This window comes from Oryza brachyantha, chromosome 1 (genome assembly GCF_000231095.2).
Source record: "Oryza brachyantha chromosome 1, ObraRS2, whole genome shotgun sequence".
NCBI classification, from domain to species: domain Eukaryota; kingdom Viridiplantae; phylum Streptophyta; class Magnoliopsida; order Poales; family Poaceae; genus Oryza; species Oryza brachyantha.
The window spans coordinates 24,124,808-24,144,341 of NC_023163.2; the positions used below are offsets into that span (position 1 = coordinate 24,124,808).

At 40.5% G+C, this 19,534-nt stretch overlaps 2 protein-coding genes across 2 annotated transcripts; both read left to right on the plus strand.

Moving 5' to 3' along the window:
* Positions 1-1,165: 1,165 nt before the first annotated feature.
* LOC102722258 lies at positions 1,166-5,290 on the plus strand. The gene is made up of 4 exons (XM_006644665.3): positions 1,166-1,448; positions 3,663-3,830; positions 3,930-4,265; positions 4,405-5,290. The coding sequence occupies exons 1-4, from the start codon at positions 1,343-1,345 to the stop codon at positions 4,995-4,997; spliced, it is 1,203 nt and encodes a 400-aa protein (XP_006644728.1). The 5' UTR covers positions 1,166-1,342; the 3' UTR covers positions 4,998-5,290.
* An 8,710-nt stretch (positions 5,291-14,000) lies between these two features.
* LOC102722537 (potassium channel KAT3) lies at positions 14,001-16,677 on the plus strand. The gene is made up of 9 exons (XM_006644666.2): positions 14,001-14,266; positions 14,353-14,568; positions 14,677-14,832; positions 14,920-14,977; positions 15,078-15,395; positions 15,484-15,723; positions 15,810-15,908; positions 16,042-16,074; positions 16,183-16,677. Exons 1-9 carry the CDS (start codon positions 14,076-14,078, stop codon positions 16,378-16,380), a joined length of 1,509 nt encoding a protein of 502 aa, XP_006644729.1. The 5' UTR covers positions 14,001-14,075; the 3' UTR covers positions 16,381-16,677.
* The last annotated feature ends 2,857 nt before the right edge of the window (positions 16,678-19,534 follow it).

The window sequence follows — 19,534 nt, forward strand, 5'->3', positions numbered from 1 at the left end:
CTTTTCTTGTGCTTGATTAGGAGGTGCCACTAGAAGCAGACAGTGCTAGTGTTCAGAAAGAAGTGACCGGCGTAGTGGATAACACACTATCGATTATAGAACCCCGTATCGCTGGCATGCTCGCTTGTTTACTCAATTGGGTCTCACTTTTGCATATATACGTTGATGGTTTTCAGCCGCTCTGTCTGCAAGAACTGCAACCACCTAACTAAAGCGAAAGCATACGCGAGTACAATCTCACTGGAACTGTCGCTGAATCCCCTTCCGTTCGTTGTGTGCTCCACAATCATGTACCCGGAAAATGGCGCGTACAAGGAAACAAAACAGAGTGGACTCTGAATTCTGAATCTGTTTTTTACAGCTTCTCTCTGTGCCGGGCAAAGCGTGAACCAACATTCTGGTGCCGTGTTGTTATCTCCGGTGTGCGCCTTAAACAACACCCGCAACTGTGTGCCCGTGGTTGTAAGCTCGCTCGCTCGCTAGCTATGCTGTGCCATGACGGTGCTTGTCGTACATATATTCTTATTGTTCAGAAGAGAAAAAAGGGGTGCTCTCGTAGCTACATTGACTCGTGACACCGTGAGGGATCGGGAGCAAAACACAAGCAAGTTCTACTGTACATCCGTGTTCCGGTGAAGCGGCAGCTGTGCGGCGTCTTTTTGTGCTCGACAAAGGCTTTCCAAAAACATTACATCGAATTTTTTAACACCTAAATAAAGCATTAAATATAGATAAATCAAAAAACTAATTGCACAGTTATGAAAGAAATCTTGAGACGAATCTTTTGAGCTAGTCCATGATTAGCCATAAGTGCTACAGTAACCAAATGCTAATGACGGATTAATTAAACTCAAAAGATTCGTCTCGTGGTTTATAGGCTAGTCGTGAAATTCGTTTTTTCATTCATGTCCGAAAACCCCTTCCAACATCCGATCAAATATTTAATGTGACATTTCTTCTAAAAATTTTCTCAATCTAAACGCTGAGGAAAAAAGCAAATGGAAGATGACCTCTGTAGTACAGTATTGACTATTGACGCCATTCTCACCATTCACAAGTGGTCACCGCTCAGGCCTGCGAGGGTAGAATAATGGGGGTGGTGGCCAGCAAAGTGCCAAAGGAAAAGGGAATCGCCATCAGAGGAGTCCCATAAAAAGCAGGAGTGAGCAGAGAGAGCTGCCTCCAGCCAGCCCAGTGAGGGCTCGACCAAGCACACGCAGATACAGCCATCCGTTGTCTTGTCTCCTACCTCCAGTCCTCCTCCTGCTCACTCCCCCCACTGTTCTTCTTCGGAGAGGGAGGAGGAGGGAGGAGCTGAGGGGCTCGAGGAGGCTAGGAGGAGATGGAGAGAGGTTCAGCGAGGAGGCACGCATTGCTGGGGCTGTGCCTGGGCCTGCTTCTGCTGGCGGCGCCCTCCCATCAGGTCTCAGCCGCCGCGGTGGAGGATGGTATGCTTGCTGCTGTCTCTTCTTCGATCATTTCTGTTCTTGCCCTCGCCAGAGGATCTGTAGTGCTGCTGCTCTTCTTGCTACTCTGATGTCCGCATGTGGCTGCCCAAGGTAGCCTTTTTGACATCTCTGTGCAATATTTGGTTGGATTTTGGGGATGGGGTTGCCTCCTGCGTCAGATCTCAACATTTGAGAATCATAGGGTTTTAGTACTTATCTGCATTCAGCCTTTGTCCAAGAACTGCTGGGTTCATTAGCATACGTACATAGCACTGAGGGGAATTTTGAAGTGTGGCTAGGAAAATAGCATTGAGGACTAATGGACTGTGGTAAAGCATGCCAAGAAGCTAGCTTTGTGCATTATGAATCAAGAAATGTGTCTGCACTCGTGAGGAAGGAGTGTGATGGATATACAACAAGGTAAAGTGAATCCGTTTTATTTTTTCCTTTTTGTAGAGAATGGTTCAGTAAACCTGCAAAGTAAAGGTCCTCAAAAGTAGGAAGGATCCTTGGCATAAAAATTTACTCCTACAAAGAGTTAGGGAAAACGTGAAACTCTTAGTTATAAAGATTTGGACCTGGCCTGTTACTGAAGTCAGAACAGCAAAAAACTGAACTGTTATACTGCTACTACTTGAACCAAAGCTTACCTGGGAATGTTGTTACACTACCAAAACTCTTGTGGTTTTGTTTGTAGGTAGTGCAACCACTTCTGAAGTACATTATTTGGGTAAAAATCTTTAACTTTGCTAAATACACATCCTCCCTCCTTAATACTCGCTTGCATTCAAGTCTAGTATATATGTCTGTATATATACCTTTCCAAAGATCTTTGGGATATTATGAAGATATCTTTTATGTATCATGCAATTTTATGTTTGAAAATGACTAGTAACCCCCAATGAGCTGTCCCATATGATGGGAAAGACATTCTGTTGGGTGCAAAATGCCCTCTAATAGAACACTTCCAAAGATTCAGAAAATGTTCAGGCTTGTAACTGAAAGAGTTTCCTATTGTCCAAAGGGGGTATTATGACCTCTTTGCATGGAGGAAGTTACCAGAAAGTCAAAAGGAAATCAGGGGCAGCAGTAAACTCGGATCCAGGCCAAACAGCAGAGCAGAAGCCAGTGTCCTGCAATGTGTTCAATGAATCCTCTCGTAAAAGGTCAAATGGCTTATTAAAAGGATGGCCGTGAGGGTCCATGCCTGTCTCTTAATTTTTCGTACCTTCACCTCCCCAGAATTACGCTACGGGCCCTGGTGATTTGCTCTGGACCACCCTGCATGGGGCTCTCCATGGTGGGGGTGGCTGTTAGGGTATGGGTTGGTGGATGTTTCACTCTCACCACATAAAATCGTCGTGCCTAGCCACATGGCTGTCCTTGTAAGGACACTGAAGCATAGTAAAGTGGCCTACCTGTAGTGCCCCAATGAAATGCATTGGATGTACAATAGAAAAAACATGGACATGTTCCTCTCCTAGTAGCTACTAGTACTGAACCAGCGGTTTCGCTGTTAAATTTTGGCAGGATACTTAAATATGCTACGGTTGGTCTGTGTTACTGTGTTTTCAACTAGGGAGGATAGCCCTAAAAAACAAGCTCGGGAAGTTCCAAAAAACAGTCTTGGAAGTGAATTTCTCAAACTCTTGTGATGGTTCATTTCACTTGCTACACATGTTTGCATAAAGGCTCCAGTAAACATCGTTTAATATCTGAAATAATTTTTTTCTCACTATCATGCATTAGGCTGGAGCTGTACACAGTACAGTGCCATTCAATTCACTCTGAGCTGTATATTGTTTTAATATGCGCTCATAAAGATTGTCCAGCACACATTGTACTAGGTTCAGTAGGGGATCGGGTTTTTGGTTCATCTTATTTTACAGTATGCTAGAGCTACACAACTTAAACTAGTTATGGTTTTATTACATTGCAGACTTGCAGTAGATGTACATGACATCACTTGCATGGGAACAGTTGCACATAACACATGGGTAGATATTAAGTAGAGTTCTGGAGAAGTATATTTTCTGCCTCTTGGTCTTGGATTGAAATTCATTCACTGTTGGACATCTGTTAGATATTAAGTAGAGTTCTGGAGAAGTATATTTGCTGCCTCTTGGTCTTGGATTGAAATTCATTTACTGTTGGACATCTGTTACTGAGTTGACCTTGGCACTTACATGAGCAAGTGATCTCCTTGCACAACAGGCTTGCTCAGCAATGGTGACTTTGAGACAGCACCAGCTGGCGGTTTTGTCAAATCCGCTTCAGTTGCTGAGGGTGCGTCTTCGATTCCTGGCTGGACAATCAATGGGACAGTTGAGCTCATCTCAGCAGGCCAGCACCAAGGTGGCATGATTCTTATTGTTCCACAGGGTATCCTACAGAGCCTTTTCTCCTCTCGTATCTGATCAATCAAGCTGCACCTGGTTTAATTTGTATTTGGTGTGTTTAATATTTGGATTTTCATGCCAGGGGATCATGCTGTACGTCTTGGGAACGATGCAAGTATAGGGCAGGTGGTGCAGGTTGAGAAGGGCTCGGAGTATGCTATAACGTTCAGTGCTGCCCGGACATGTGCACAACTAGAGTCATTGAATGTGTCGGTGCTCGGTGGTGTTTCACAGATGGTGGATTTACAGACACTGTACAACATAGAAGGCTGGGATGCATATGCATTGGCTTTTCAGGCAACAGATGAGCAGGCAAGTCTTGAGTTCAGGAACCCTGGTATGGAAGATGATCCGACTTGTGGGCCTATCCTTGATAATGTTGCCGTAAAGAAGCTCTTCACTCCAGACAAACCAAAGGGTATGTCAATGCTGCTTGTCTCTGTACTTACTAGAGTGTATATATCCTTGCAGGATGTCTTAGGGAGCTAAAGGTGCTCTAGTTCATTTTTTGTGAGTATGGTTCGCAAGTATAACTTGCTAATGTCTGTCTTCAACAGATAACGTGGTGACCAATGGAGACTTTGAGGAGGGTCCGTGGATGTTTCCAAACACGAGCTTTGGGGTGCTTCTTCCAACCAACCTTGATGAGCAGACATCTGCCTTGCCTGGCTGGATGATCGAGTCAAACCGTGCTGTCCGCTTTGTCGACTCTGACCAATACACCGTTCCCCAAGGGAAGCGTGCCATTGAGCTTCTGTCGGGGAAGGAAGGCATCATCTCACAGATGGTCGAGACAACTCCTCAGAAAGAGTACAGCCTGACATTCACACTGGGCTCGGCAGGGGATTCATGCCAGCCACCGTTGGCTGTCATGGCATTCGCAGGCGACCAGGCCCAGAACTTCCACTACTCGCCCATGGGCAACGCCACAAGCCAGGCTGCAAACGTGACATTCACAGCACGAGCTGAGAGGACGCGGGTAGCGTTCTACAGCGTGTATTACAACACGAGAAGCGATGACCACAGTTCGCTCTGTGGGCCAGTGATCGATGAGGTGCGTGTCTGGGGCTTGAATGGTGCTGCTGGGTTGAAGGCTAGTCTTGGGCTGCTGCTTGGCATTGTTAGCATCGTTGGTCTGATGTTGTTCTAAGTGTCGGTAGTGGTTATGGTCTAAGGATATATATAAACCTCTTCTGTAAGTATGAGGAGGCCATTAGTTTTGGCAGTAAGCTTGAAGTTTCTATGAGGGTTGAGTAGTGTGAGATTGTGAGCTTTAGGCTAATGTTATCTGAAGCTATGTATGGCTGTTTCTGTTGCTTTCTTTTGGGATTCAGAAAGTAGCATGCTAATGTGGAAGTGTGCGGTTGAGTGCGCCAAGAGCTTGTAATGTTCAAAGATCATCTCTTCAATATATTAGAAATTCAAGGAGTTGATCCACTCCCCCATCATCCTTCCTGTCTGAAAAACTGAATCTCTGAGTGCCAGTTTTGGACATCTATGGTACTCGTGGTATGCCTTGATGAAAATTTATCACGCAACGCGTAGCTGCGTACAAGCAGAAAGCCACAAAGTTTTGGTTTGTACCTGGATCCTGGAGAGTTCGTCGTCTGCCTGCCGCAGTGCCGCTCCGGGGGCCTCCTCGCGAGAGCTTTTGGACGGTGTTGGCCCCAATCGCTTGCATCGACATTGCATTGCAGCTTGGCGCGCACCTTTTTTATATTTTGAGAATATATCGGGGTGACCCTCTTCCGACGGCTGCAAGCATCGGCGGATTGCCGGACTAGCGGCGGCGGTGGGAGGGGGAGAGAACCAAACCAAACGCCAAATACCACCGGCACGTTCTAGGTCTGTGTATTGGAGCGCGTCCCTCTAGACTGGGCCGTTGGGCCGAACATCCAAATTGAATCACCGACTCCACACCCGGACGTCATGGCCCCGAAAAGTCTAATTCGCGCGCGCTCGCTCGGTGCCTAAAACCATCCGCCACATCTTTTTCATTTCGCTTATTTTTAAAAGCTTAAATTTATATTCTAACCTTAAATTTAGAGTTAATTTTATGATTTTTCAGCAGGTTTATTTTCAAACCTTGTTTTTCGATCCCTAAGAATACATATATAAAATTTTTACTCACAAATTATTTTTTATTTATAAATATAATATTTGTCTTTGGCTTTAACACAGCCCGTTGTCGTCTTCCTCTGTTTCAGCCGTCTCCACCGCACCATAGACTGACTTGTATTTTTTTCTTATTTATATTTTTTAATAAAAAATAACATAAATAAATTTTTGTTTTAAAAATTTTTAAAACTAGACCCTAAGACCCCAATGCCTAGCCAATAGGTGATAGTTGGGCCATACTGCCCATACATACGACGTGATAAACATTAGTCGACGGCCATGGCAAGCCGTGAACACTTAAAGAGAGGAGACGCTGACGATTTCACAGACAGGTCTCTTAACAACCTCTTAATGGCATTTTATCCACTTTAAGCGGCAACAAGTAGCCCCAACTCTAGTTAAATGTCTCGTAGGTGGTCGTTAAGGGGCCGCATGCATATAGGACAAGTACAGTTAGCCGTCCATCCAACAAGTATCAAAATACGTTTGCCACATTGATTAAATCGTCTAGTGAATTTTTTTTATATATTTCGTATTAGTTGTGTGTTGGGGTCTAGTTTTATAATTTTTTCAAACAAAATTTATTTTTGTTAACTTTTAATGAAAAGAATTTGACAGCCATGTAGAGCGGCTAATAATCGGCGGCGAGTTGGCCGAGGATGTGAGCTCTCCCCCCGTCCACAACTTCCCGTCTGCTCGCTCTTCCATCTTCCATCAGGTGACTCGAGCACGATGAGCGTGGCCGGGCCGCTAGCCCCAGCGCCAGCGGTTGTTCCGGCCTTTGCGTGTATATATATATACCTGGCCAACTGTCCTGGAATTCCGGATTGGCTGAAGCACCAGACCCAGACAAAATCTCCCCCAGGGTGATCTAGCTCTTTGACAAGATCTGCATGGCGCCTATCTCATGAACAACCTGAATTGCGCCGAGCACTACCAGTACTCTGTAGTGCCACCAGTCACCACTAGATGTCGCGCTTGTTGTCAGACGTCACTAGCTTGAGACAGCAGCTTTTTATACGTGAATGGTATGTATACTTACTGGTGCAGACACAAGGTCAATCAGCAGTTAAAAAACCTCTTTAACAAATCACTGAAGGAAGACAATCATTGCTGGAGGAGTTAGCAAAACGATCATCCATGGATCGAGTGGAAGAGAAGGTGAGAAGGAAAATTAGGGGAGATCAAGTGTTTCGGGTCAGCGTAGGATGCAGAAAAAGGAGAGACTGAGAAAGAAAGAAACAAAATTTCGCAGTTCACTCTAGTCGCCGTTAGAACCGCAAACAACTTGCCGAGCAATTGGTGCCACTCGGGTCATGTGTGTGTGTGTGTGCGCGCGCGCGCGTCCCGGCTTGTTGAGTTGACCACACCGTGCACTCTCGAGAGGCTTCGTTGGTGCCGCGCCTGCACGCAATGAGGCGACGACCACGCAGACCCTGAAGTTTTCTTCCCCAGGTGCTCTGTGAACGAGAAAACATTGCTGCTAGCTATCAATTCGCCGGAAAACTCTCGGGTTTCTTGACTGATTTGCTCCCACGGGCAAAGCTAGCTAGGCGTGCACGCCCGCTCTGCGGGCTGTGATCGATGGTGCAGGGTAAAGGCGCCGCATGATCTTTCGCAGCTGTGCCAAGACATGATCCGAGCTGGGCTGCACTGCACGATCGCCACTCCGGCCTGGATATATATCATATAGCACGTTCGATCAACCAGAAGCAGCGCGTAATGGAGTCCAGGTCGTTCACTCGTGCTGGGTACCAGCAGCAGGCACTTGCGTGGTCTAGTACATCATCTATCAGAACGACGATGGGACTTAATTGTTGTACACTTGGGAGGTGAGGTAGTACAAGCTAGTTCGTACACTTTCTGTGTGTATTAAGTATTATGGTTTTTTTTATTGTCCTTAACAAGTATCTTGAGCTATTAAAAAACGTGGTAGACCAGGATACTTTTCCAAGGACGTTAAGGAAGCTCTAAGTATTAACCAGAGCTTGGTTATTCGTTTCTTCTTACAGAGAACTCTCATATAGTCTCATGCTCAGGATGATAGGAGTAAATCAATAGACGGCGACAAGGCTCGGTTGTTTGCTGTTATACACTGTTGATGGAAGTTCGGACTTTGGAGGACCTGCAGCCGGACCATACATTTGCACCATTCTCACTCACGCTTTTGTTATTGTTTTGTGTACCTTAAAAAAACTCATAGTTTGACAGGCTATGACGTGTTACCTGGTTCTTTGACAAGCCATCTAACATGATATACACATAGCAAATCGTATCACTGCTACCCTCTCGAATTTTGGTTGTTCAATGGGATGCTAAAAATGCTATTTAAGCCAAAAAATCTCTATTTTTAGTATTTTAATAAAAATGTTTACACATATCTTGCATATGTGACTGTGCCGGATTAGAATTGTAAAGTAGACGAGCTCTTCTCATGTTTGAGACAAATCACACGTCATTCTCGAACTCAGCTCAACTGTCAAAATATGAAGCAATATTGATCAAGCCCAATTATGGCACCAAAAAATATGTGCGCCATTGTAATCCCTCTATTTCATATTATAAAACTTTAATTTTTTTATAAGTTAAATATATTTCAGTCTCTTTTTTTTACAAGCATAAGCAGAATTACATACTTACGGTTAAAAATAATTTATGAGTGAAACTGCATGTTCTTAGTCTCTAAAAGCAAAGATAGAAAAACAAAGTATGATTAAAAAATTCCAAAATTAACTCCACACTTAAATTTTAAAATTCAAATTTTAGCTTATAAGCATAAACATAAGTAAAAATGTGAGGTGCTTTAAGTTTAACCAAATTTATAATAAAACATGGCAACATCCAACAAAGAATATTATCAAAATATATTCAATGTTGGATTTAGCAAAACTTAGTGTTATAGATCTTACTGCATTTGTCTATAGGTTTGGTAAAGTTTTAAAAAGTTTGACTTAGGTAAAAATTAAAATGTAGTAGGTAAATAGTAATTAACACCTTACTAGCTAGAGTAAGACATAAGCTGACATATACATGAAGAACCAAATGCACTTGAACATCTAGTTTAACCCCTTTACACAAAGGATTTTTTAAGGTATCCTCGGATGATTAGGAGCTGTCTATTACTTTATTACTTTAGATTCAACGAATCTGATTTTGTTAGACTACACCATTAGTATGCGGAGTAGAAATTCTATAAGAATAAATTTAAAATTAAAATATATAACTCTATGATAAAATCATGTGTCATATTATTCATTTCAAAATAGATAAATAGATAAATATATCTTACTAAAGTTTAGAATAAAATATTTAATATACTTAATAAAAATACTATAAATTTCACTACACTGCTACCATTATAAGTAAATAGTACCGTAACATTGTCCCAAACTATGGTCGTTAGATAGATTTACCCCTGCCAACAACCATGTTGAACAATTACAGTTCGACATGTACCCATGGAATGACGGTTGTTCAGTACTAACCCATCTTTTCCGTTTTCACTTATGTTTATAAGCCAAAATTTGAAATATTAGTCTTAAAATTAGGGTTTTCTTACAGAAGTTTATTTTCTAAACTCAACTTTATTGCTAAGTATACACACATAAAAGTTTTATTCACAAAGAATTTTTCATTTGTAAATAGTCATTTGTTTTTTCCATAAAAAGCCAACTATCGCACCTACGTAACAAGTGGAACTTTGGTTATTTGACATGTGCTAAACTTACTATTTCAGTTAACCAACCTTGCTTTGCACTTTTCCTTTAACAATAGTGTTATATTAATAAAGTTTATAACACATCAGCATACTGTATGGTCAAGCCTAGCTAGATCAAGAATATGGAATATCTTGCCTCAGTGGAATCACTAGATATTTTTTTTCTTTTCTCATTCTAATAATCCAAAAGCGAAAAGTCCCAGGTAAAGCAACGATTACTTTAGTTATTCAACATAAAGTTGGGTTCCAAATTGAAAAAAGCGGAAAAATGCATAAAGGGTCTGCATACGTGCTATGTTGAGTGGTTGGAGAGGAACCAAAGATCACCTCCAGGACAAGGTAATCTTGTTAATATAAAGAATTAACTATCTGTTAGTATATTATTAAGGAAACTCAAAAATTTTATATGTATGCTCTGGTCTAGAGGTCTAAAAAATACAGTGTTGATAAAAAAGAAGAGACATGTATATTGTATGATTGTAATTGGTTTGGATGTTTAACCGGGTAGATTGATTAATATAGTTATATACGAGATACATTTTGTAAGCTTAGTTTAGTTTAATTTAAGGAGGTTTGACTTAGGACAAAGCTAAAATGACTTAAAATATAAAACATGGGGAGTACTCTTTCATTCACATCCCATTGAAGGCAGTCGCATAGTCTTTTTTGTATTTTTACTAAAATAATATGTAAGAAATTCTCTATATTTTTGTTAATGAATTCTTATGTGTTTGGGCACATAATTATTTATAAACATCATGATAATTATTTTTTACCTAAGTATTTTACCACATACATACAATGTTATATTATTTTGAAAATAATGTCCTAATTTCCTCATGGATAAGTCAATACTTATAAGCCGCGTTAGGCATGTCCTCTAAGTTAACTTATCACCTCGTTTTTCGCGTGTACATTTCTTGAACTGCTAAACGGTGTATTTTTTGCAAAAATTTTCTATAGGAAAGTTGTTTTAAAAAATCATATTAATTTATTTTATATTTTTAATAATTAATTAATCATGTACTAATCTATTACTCCGTTTTTCGTGCAAGGGTAATACCATCCGTGAAACAAACGCGGCCATAGTTGTTATCCTTGTATTAACCATGTTCAGGGCTAATGAATACTTTTATAAAAAATGAATAAAGAGGTAGAGTTGCAATTAGTGCAAATAAGATAAAGTCGAGAATGAAGGGTACAAGAGGCAGGCAATTTCAGAGCACATAAAGAACATGGTCAAGTTACAAGGACATGTAAATAATTATCACTTTTTGCGATGGTGTGTAAATCTGGATTCATCATGGTGCAATATTTTATCCTAATATATTACTTTTTGTCATTTAGTATGAAAGTTTTTAGGCCTTTGGAGAGTAAATGCATGCTTAATGACCTCTTTTCAACCTCTTTATACAGTGCATGATCTCAGAGGAGATAATAAATATAGAAAATGGTAAAACTCCTAGGTGGTACCGTAACTTGTGATGTGGGTATAACTTGTGGCTTATCTTGTAAATTGCTAAAACGAGTCACTCACTTTGTTTAGGAGTGTAGATTATCAAAACAAACCAAAGTCTTCAAGCGGTCGCATTCGTCCCTCGGTGCTTCGTGTCTATTATATAGATGCCAATAGTTATAAATTAGGGTTGTCTGAGAGCTGAGCTTGAGCGAGCTTGTTTGCATAGCCGTGTGCTCGACACAAGCTCGAATTGAGCTCGGGTCAAGCCTACGTGACCTTTAAGCTTAAGTAGGCTTGGCTCAAGCTCGATTACCAAGCTTGGTTTATAAATAATGTATATATTTTAAGGATAATTTTTTGAGAGAAACAATTAATTTCTCTTTAATCATATAGATGAAAGAGGAATAAAAGAAATAGAATAAATATATTATGCCAATATATGTTGATTCATCATGTGGATATATAAAAATGATATATTTGATCTAGTAGTTTATTAAATAGACAACAAATTGTTTGAAGCTTAAGCTCAGCTCGACAAATCTCGTGAGCTTCCACAGAAGTTCAGCCAAGGACTGCTCGAATTGAGGTTACGACGCTCATGCAGCTCGTGAGCCTCAAACTTTTTTGACATCCCTATCGGCAACATGGCTTGTACATGATTTTGGTTACCCGATGTCTTCCAAGTAACCAATACTACATGAGCAATTTTATAATTCTTAAGAAAGTACACTTCCTCTTGGTATCTAAGTACTAAGTTTTATACTAAAATTTTAGTATCTCTCAGTACCTACTCAAGAACTGTAAAATTGCTCATATTATATGTATTATCGAGAAATACAAGAGATAGTTCGGTTGAGATAAGCCCACTTTCATTTACAAGGTAGATAAATTTTACAGTTTCTGTGGAAACACCTGAAGGTAGGTATCTAGTACCTAAAAAAGACACTAAATATTTACACAAGAAAATATGATACCTCCTGACACAATTTCAGAAACGATAAAATGATGCTATAAGAAAATACCACATCATTTGTCTAAAGTACATATCACAAAATACTTCTTTATGTGGCCTGTTTGATTTCGGGGGATTCCATCCACAAAAACAGAAGTTGTTGCTAACTGATATTGCCGGCCGTCATTTAACTATTGGATCTATTTTTCTCTCATTGCCGATCACATGTATCAAACTAACTTCGGGGTTGGACACAATATAAAGATCTTTTAGAAGCGCAACATTGGAAGCCATATTAGTCTACATGATATGCTTGTAAGCCATGTGGGCATGGAAAGCAAAACAAGTGCATATTAGTCTCATATTTTCTATCAGAAATACTGCAGAACAGACGTTTGTCGAAGGCGGGACAGATGCGACGTGTGGAGGCGGACAACGCGAGGATGCGTGGACGCGATTTGTTTTAATTATTCCATCCAAACAGGATCCCGTTCCCTAGTCGTTCTTATTTTTTATGTATTAAATTTATTACCAATAGTATTGCATAGCTAACATATTACTCACTCCAATGAAAAACTATAAGGCGTATTTTGTTACTAATATATTATTATGTAATAAAAGCACAATCATAAATAAGTAATCTTGAAAACAAACATGATAACATTATATTCATGTTAACATTATATCATAATAAAAAAATTGCTGATGAAAAAATTGTCATAATAAAATAAAATACGCCTTTTAGCATGAGAGCGTACCTTGTGAATTGTGTGGCCATGTTGGCGAAAAAAATCAACATAACATTTAACTTAATAGCGAACATGCGTACATGTTTTATGTGATTTGCACCCCTGGAAGCAAATGAGTGACTTTTTTGAGTAATTACAAGTGACTAAATTGCACACACATCACAAATTGTGGCGCAACGGTTCATTTTTTTCCTAAGGAAAAATATGCTATCTGCACTCGTATACTTTCGGTGCCATATTTAAAAAGGGCGTACTAAGCTAGTTGTGCGTATCTCGGATATGCTATCCTCACTTCTTGTTCATGTCTAAATGACGCGCTTATAACTATAACAAAACATGCAGGGGCATCTTCAGGCTTTGCACAATAAAGACAATATTGTCAGTATGCCTCCCTGCTGATCAGATTATCATCGACACACTTTAGCTCACTGAAAGAACTTGCTGCCCATTTGGCCATTAATCTTGCCGCGAATTAGCCTGATAGCTAACTTAACAACCTCTGCGCGTCCCCACTATGGTAATGGCCGCGCCACCATCACCACAGGATCAATCTGGCATCGACACTGCGGATCAGGAAGCATTTGACATTAGTGCAACTGCACAACCATCACCATGTCTTCAACACCTGACAACTGACGAGACCAAAAGCAAGTACCATCATCTTCTGCAAAGCGGTTCATGTTCCATGAAACTATACGTGAGTATGAAACCCACTTTAAGGCTTTAGGCGCCATAGTTAATTAGGTGGTGTTTAGATTGAGAAAATTTTTGGGAAAAATGTCACGTCAAATATTTGACCGGATGTTGGGAGGAGTTTTTGGACGCGAATGAAAAAACGAATTTCACGGCTAGCCTAGAAACCGCGAGACGAATCTTTTGAGCCTAATTAATCCGTCATTAGCACATGTTGGTTACTGTAGTACTTATGGCTAATCGTGGGCTAATTAGGCTCAAAAGATTCGTCTTAAGATTTCTTCCATAACTGTGTAATTAGTTTTTTGGTTCATTTATGTTTAATGTTTTATTTAGGTGTCCGAAAATTCAATGTGATGTTTTGAAAAAAAATTTTGTAAACTAAACAAGGCACTAGTCAGAGCAACAGTACGAGGTCTCCTCCACTATAAATACGCGACGCCGCGGCGGCGTCCCTCTGCAGAATTCAGCACTCCGACTTCTCCTGCAGCTAGCCTCCAGTGACGCTCGCACTGATCGATTCCCTGAACCGAAATTATATGGCACGTTCTTCTCGCATGAAGCTGTGGCCGCATTGCTTCCCATGCTTCGACGACGACGACAGATCAGGTAACAGGTTCACTGCCGCGTGCAACTTCTCCGATGATCTCCTACCATCGCTTGGTGCTACCGCTCAACAGCCTCCTAAGCTCAGGAAATACCTTGTCTCGCCCTATGACCCGCGTTACAAGTACGCATGCCTCTGCCTCTGTACTGTTCATGGATGTCGATCGATCAAGAACTGAAATCCATTTATTTCTGTTTGCTGCTCTGCAGGGTCTGGGAAACATTTCTGATCATTCTGGTTGTTTACTCGGCGTGGATTTGCCCGCTGGAGTTCGCGTTCCTGAGGTACCTTCCCAGCGCGCCTTTTGTCATGGACGATGTCGTCAACGGGTTTTTCGCCGTCGACATCATGCTTACTTTCTTCGTCCCGTTCGTGGACAAGAAGTCTTACCACCTTGTTAATGATCCAAAGAAAATAGCAATCAGGTATATATGTCGTACTATTTCAGAACCTGAACAGTTGGTTTACTGGGAACAGGCCGGCATCAGGTGCTCAATGCACAACTTTAACTTTCTTGTGCTCTCTGCGTGCAGATACCTGTCGTCCTGGTTCCTCTTCGATGTGTGCTCGACTGTTCCATTCCACTCCATCAGCCTGCTGTTCAACAAGCACGAGCATGACCTCGGCTTCAAGTTTCTCAATGTTCTCAGGCTCTGGCGGTTGCGTCGAGTCAGTTCGCTGTTCGCAAGGTAAGCGTCACAGGTGTACTACAAAATTTCTTTCAATTAGTAACTACACTGGTCAGTGTGACATACATACTGTGTGGTACGACACAGGCTTGAGAAGGACATCCGGTTCAACTACGCGGTGATACGCTGCACAAAGCTCATCTCGGTACGCCCATGATACGATCTCTTCCTCTCAGTTCTTCTCTACCAATGACCAAGCAGTGGACCGAATGAAACACTGAAACTCCATGCATTGCATCATTCAGGTCACCCTCTTCGCGATACACTGTGCCGGGTGCATCAACTACCTGATCGCCGACAGGTACCCTGACCCGAGGAGGACCTGGATCGGCGCCGTGATGCCCAACTTCAGGGAGGACGGGCTGTGGATCCGGTACGTGACGGCCATGTACTGGTCCATCACGACGCTGACGACCACGGGCTACGGCGACCTGCACGCCGAGAACGCCAGGGAGATGCTGTTCGGCATCTGCTACATGCTCTTCAACCTCTGGCTCACCTCCTACCTCATCGGCAACATGACCAACCTCGTCGTCCACAGCACCAGCCGCACCAGAGACTTTGTACGTGCTGCTCTCTGCCAATGCCTTCTGTAATTGCTGTATCGTAATTGTGGTGGTGGTGGTGAGATGCATGGCTTGTACGATGCAGAGGGATATGGTTCAGTCCGCTTCAGAATTCGCGGCGAGGAACCAGCTGCCGCAGCAGATAGAGGAGCAGATGCTGAACCACATATGCCTCCGGTACAAGACCGAGGGCCTGAAGCAACAAGAGATGCTAGACATCCTACCGAGGGCGATGCGAGCCAGCATTTCTCACTGCCTCTTCTTCCGGGTTGTTCAAGGAGCCTACCTGTTCAAGGGGGTTTCCTCAAGGTTCATCCAGCAGTTGGTGAGAAAATCAAACCTGAACTTTGTATCGGAAATGCGCGCAGTAATGGAGGGCCCTTGACAAATTTCACTGGATCAATCACGCAGGTAACAGAGATGCAAGCAGAATACTTCTCCCCAAGGGAAAACATCATATTGCAGAATGACAGCCCATCAGACCTGTATCTTCTTGTATCCGGAGCAGTAGTACGTAAAATCTATTACCAGTAATTTTAATAGTATACTGTATTGTGTATGTATGTATAATCGCTGCAGAACTTAACCTCCTAGGAGGCTAGGACGACTAGACTGCTAACAAAACATGCATGTTTATAAACAGGACATTCTGGTATTACTAGACGGAGCGGAACAGGTAATGGTGTGCGTATCTTGAGCTCTTTCAGAAAAGACAGATACTACGGGTTTCCTGACAAAGATCAGACAGGCACTGGGAAAATGACACCTGGGTCGCATGTTTCAGGTTTACGGGAGATCAGCTGATGGAGAACTGCTAGGGGAGATAGGTGTACTGTGTAACAAGCCACAGCCCTTCACCTGCCGGACGACCAAACTGTCTCAGATTCTGAGGATTAGTAGGTCCAAGCTGTTGGGTATCATCCAGGAGAACAGAGAAGATGGCAACATCATCAGAAGCAACCTTCAGCAAGTAGATATCTAGAGAGCATGCTCAACACAAGACAGATGCATGTATGGGAAAATAACATTTGAGCTGACATTAGCTAATAGTTTCGGTACGAGACTCGAAATGGTGAAGTCCTGAAGATGGTCATGTCCCTGTATTCGGAGTTGACCAAAGAACAAATCTTGTTCTCCTGGACCTTGATACGATTTTGCATGTCAAAGAACCGTTCAGCGTGTAACCAGTGTGGCTTAAAATGGGTGTGTATAAAGAGCGAGATAACTAAAATAGAGAAAAAAATATTGTCAACAGAAAGTCCCGGAAGGGAGTGCATATAATTACATAGATAATCTATTATATAAAATCTTTGTCCCATAAAATAAGAGATTTTGACAATACAAATGTATAAGCTAAAATCCCTTACATTTTTGGACAGAGATAATATATAAAATACTCATTTTATTTCATGTTATAAGATTTCTTTAGCCTTGCTGATAATCGTCTATTGATCAATGTATATCGTTAAATATAATGCATTTTCATTCATATGAATTTACACAAGTCTAGAAAATCTCATATCGTGAAACGGAAGGAGTAATAGAGGAGTCATCATATTTTCTCCCATGGATAGGAAAATCTCAAATTAATCGAAAAACAAGAAATATAATCCTATTAGAAATACTATTTAGAAATTTAAACAAACGAGAAGTAAAAAAAAGGAGGACTTCATTTGTAAATGCAATGTAGAAAAAAACCAAATTTCAGATTAACAATTCAAAATAGTTAATATTGTGTGAATAATCCATGTATAAATGCAATTTGAAAACATCTAAAATTCAATTTCGGAATCGAAAATAAACCAAAGTAAAAATAGTCAATGTGTAAATACTGTCTAGAAAAGTCCAAAGTTAAGATTAAAAATTTGAGAATATTTAATATTGAGTGAAGATTCCATCTATAAGTGTAATTTGGAAACATAAAAAATTCCGGTTAAAATAAGTAAAATCAAGAGAAATAGTCAACATATAAATACAATTTAGTAGTATATAAAATTTTAATTAAAAATATATTACATAGAAAATAGTTCATGTACAAGTATAGTTTAGAATACATGTATAAATACAAATTGAAAATTAAAAAATATAAAATATAAAATGAGGTTCTATGTAAAAAATATAATTTTTAAAAATCTGAAATTATAATTAAAATAAAAGACAATCAATATCAAGATAAGAATATATGTCTAGATACAATTTATAGCCATGTTAGCTGTGTAATATGTACAGGTCACTGCGCTAGTTAGTATATAAGTAACATGAAAGTCTCATGCAATTAAAAAGACTCACATAACTTAGTAGTAGTTGTATTAAAATTATAACAAAAATGATCAGGAAAAGAAAAGTAGCAACTTCTTTGGGCTCTAAAAATCATGGGGAATAAGTCCACTATAGGTCCCTTATGTTAACACCGAGTTTCAAAATTATCCCTAAACCCTAATAACAGAAATATTAGATCTTAAACTCGTGAATCCCGTCTAATAGAGGTCCTGGGCTATATTTTTTTAGATAAAAGGCCAAGGCCCTGCTTTTACTAAAGCAAACACAAAATAAGCAGAGGTCCCTGGGCTGCCTACGAGGATACCACTACCACGTAAGCAAAACAAACAGAAAGCAAACAAGCAGAGGTCCCTGGGCTGCTTACTAAAACAAACAGAAAGCAAACAGAAAACTAGCTTACTTGCATACTATGTAAGTAAAACCATCCCTTCATACTGTCTAAGGACTTCTAATAGACGGGATTTACGAGTTTGGGATCTAACATTTCTAATATTAAGGTTTAGGAATGATTTTAAAACTTGTTAACGTAAGGGACGTGCATTTATTTCAAAAATCATTGATTCCCTACATGTCTGACCCACCAACAATCTCCCTCTTCAACGGATATTATCATATGGGCCAAATTTATCTTGGGCTATGCTCGTTACTGAGTTCCTTGACTCTGGCCTAACTAGTCGAAGAGAAAAGAAAAGTTGTGTATGGATTTGTATTTTTTTTCCTTCTTTCCTCAGCCCGCGCTCTACCCGGTTTTCACTGCCCTAGATTGGGGTTAAGCTGTAACGAAATATAAAGAGATATCACATATTTAATTTTTAGTGCTTTGAATAGAGTTTAAGCTGCTACGGATATTAGTTTCAATTGAGATACTTGCATATATGATAAGAATATATAAATTTTAACTAAAATATTTTCTAAACCAGATTTGCTCGAACCTCCTCCATAACTCAGTTTTTAGCTCCGTCCCTGCCCCAGAACCGATCGAATGTAGAATACGCCCAAAAACACGCTTAAGATATAACTTGTTTTTTTTTTTTTGCTTCCTAACGCTCACGGTGTCATGAGTCAATGTAGCTACAAGAGCGCCTTTTTTCTACTAGTAAACGGTAAAAATTTGTGCTTGTTAATGAATGCATGAAAAGCACCGTCATGACACAACATATCTAGCGAACGTACAACGTATTGTTTAAGGCGCACACCAGAGGTACCACGGATATAGATCTTTTAACTTAATGCAATCCAATTCTAAGTGCATGGTACGTGGGTCTCGTACCTCTTTAGCTTCACCTGTCAATGATCTAAGTCGAAGCATATGTCACTGACCCATATCGATAACACACGGGCACACGGCACGGCACCAGAGTGCTGGTTCACGCTTTACCCGCAGATAGAAGCTGTAAACAGATCCAGTATTCAGGCCTAGTTCAGTTTGTAATTTTTTTTATAAAAAATCACATCGAATATACGGACATACATTTAAAGTATTAAACATAGTTTAATTATAAAAAATATAGATTTCATCAAGAAACTGGGAGACAAATCTTTTGAGCATAATTAATCCGTTATTATAGGTTACCGTAGCACTTATGACTAATCACGTACTAATTAGACTCAAAAGATTCGTCTCACGATTTCTCCCGTAACTGTGTAATTAGTTTTAATGTCCATGTATATTTAATGCTCTATTTAGGTATCCAAAAATTTGATGTGATGTTTTTAGAAACTAAATGGGGCCTAAGAGTTCACGCAATTTTGTTTCCTTGTACGCGCCATTTTCCGTGTACATGATGTCCGTGAAATTAAAATTGCTAGGAGTAGTACACTACTGATATTGCCGTACTACTACAACGCGAAATTCA

What these genes read in the sequence shown, in the direction of transcription:
- LOC102722258 (XM_006644665.3), top strand. Translation starts at nt 1,343, where the DNA reads ATGGAGAGAGGTTCAGCGAGGAGGCACGCATTGCTGGGGCTGTGCCTG. An exon ending in AGCCGCCGCGGTGGAGGATG is followed by an intron (nt 1,449 to 3,662) that starts GTATGCTTGCTG and finishes CTTGCACAACAG; the next exon opens with GCTTGCTCAGCAATGGTGAC. An exon ending in GATTCTTATTGTTCCACAGG is followed by an intron (nt 3,831 to 3,929) that starts GTATCCTACAGA and finishes TTTTCATGCCAG; the next exon opens with GGGATCATGCTGTACGTCTT.
- LOC102722537 (XM_006644666.2), top strand. Translation starts at nt 14,076, where the DNA reads ATGGCACGTTCTTCTCGCATGAAGCTGTGGCCGCATTGCTTCCCATGC. An exon ending in CCAGCCGCACCAGAGACTTT is followed by an intron (nt 15,396 to 15,483) that starts GTACGTGCTGCT and finishes TGTACGATGCAG; the next exon opens with AGGGATATGGTTCAGTCCGC. An exon ending in TTCTTGTATCCGGAGCAGTA is followed by an intron (nt 15,909 to 16,041) that starts GTACGTAAAATC and finishes GTTTATAAACAG; the next exon opens with GACATTCTGGTATTACTAGA.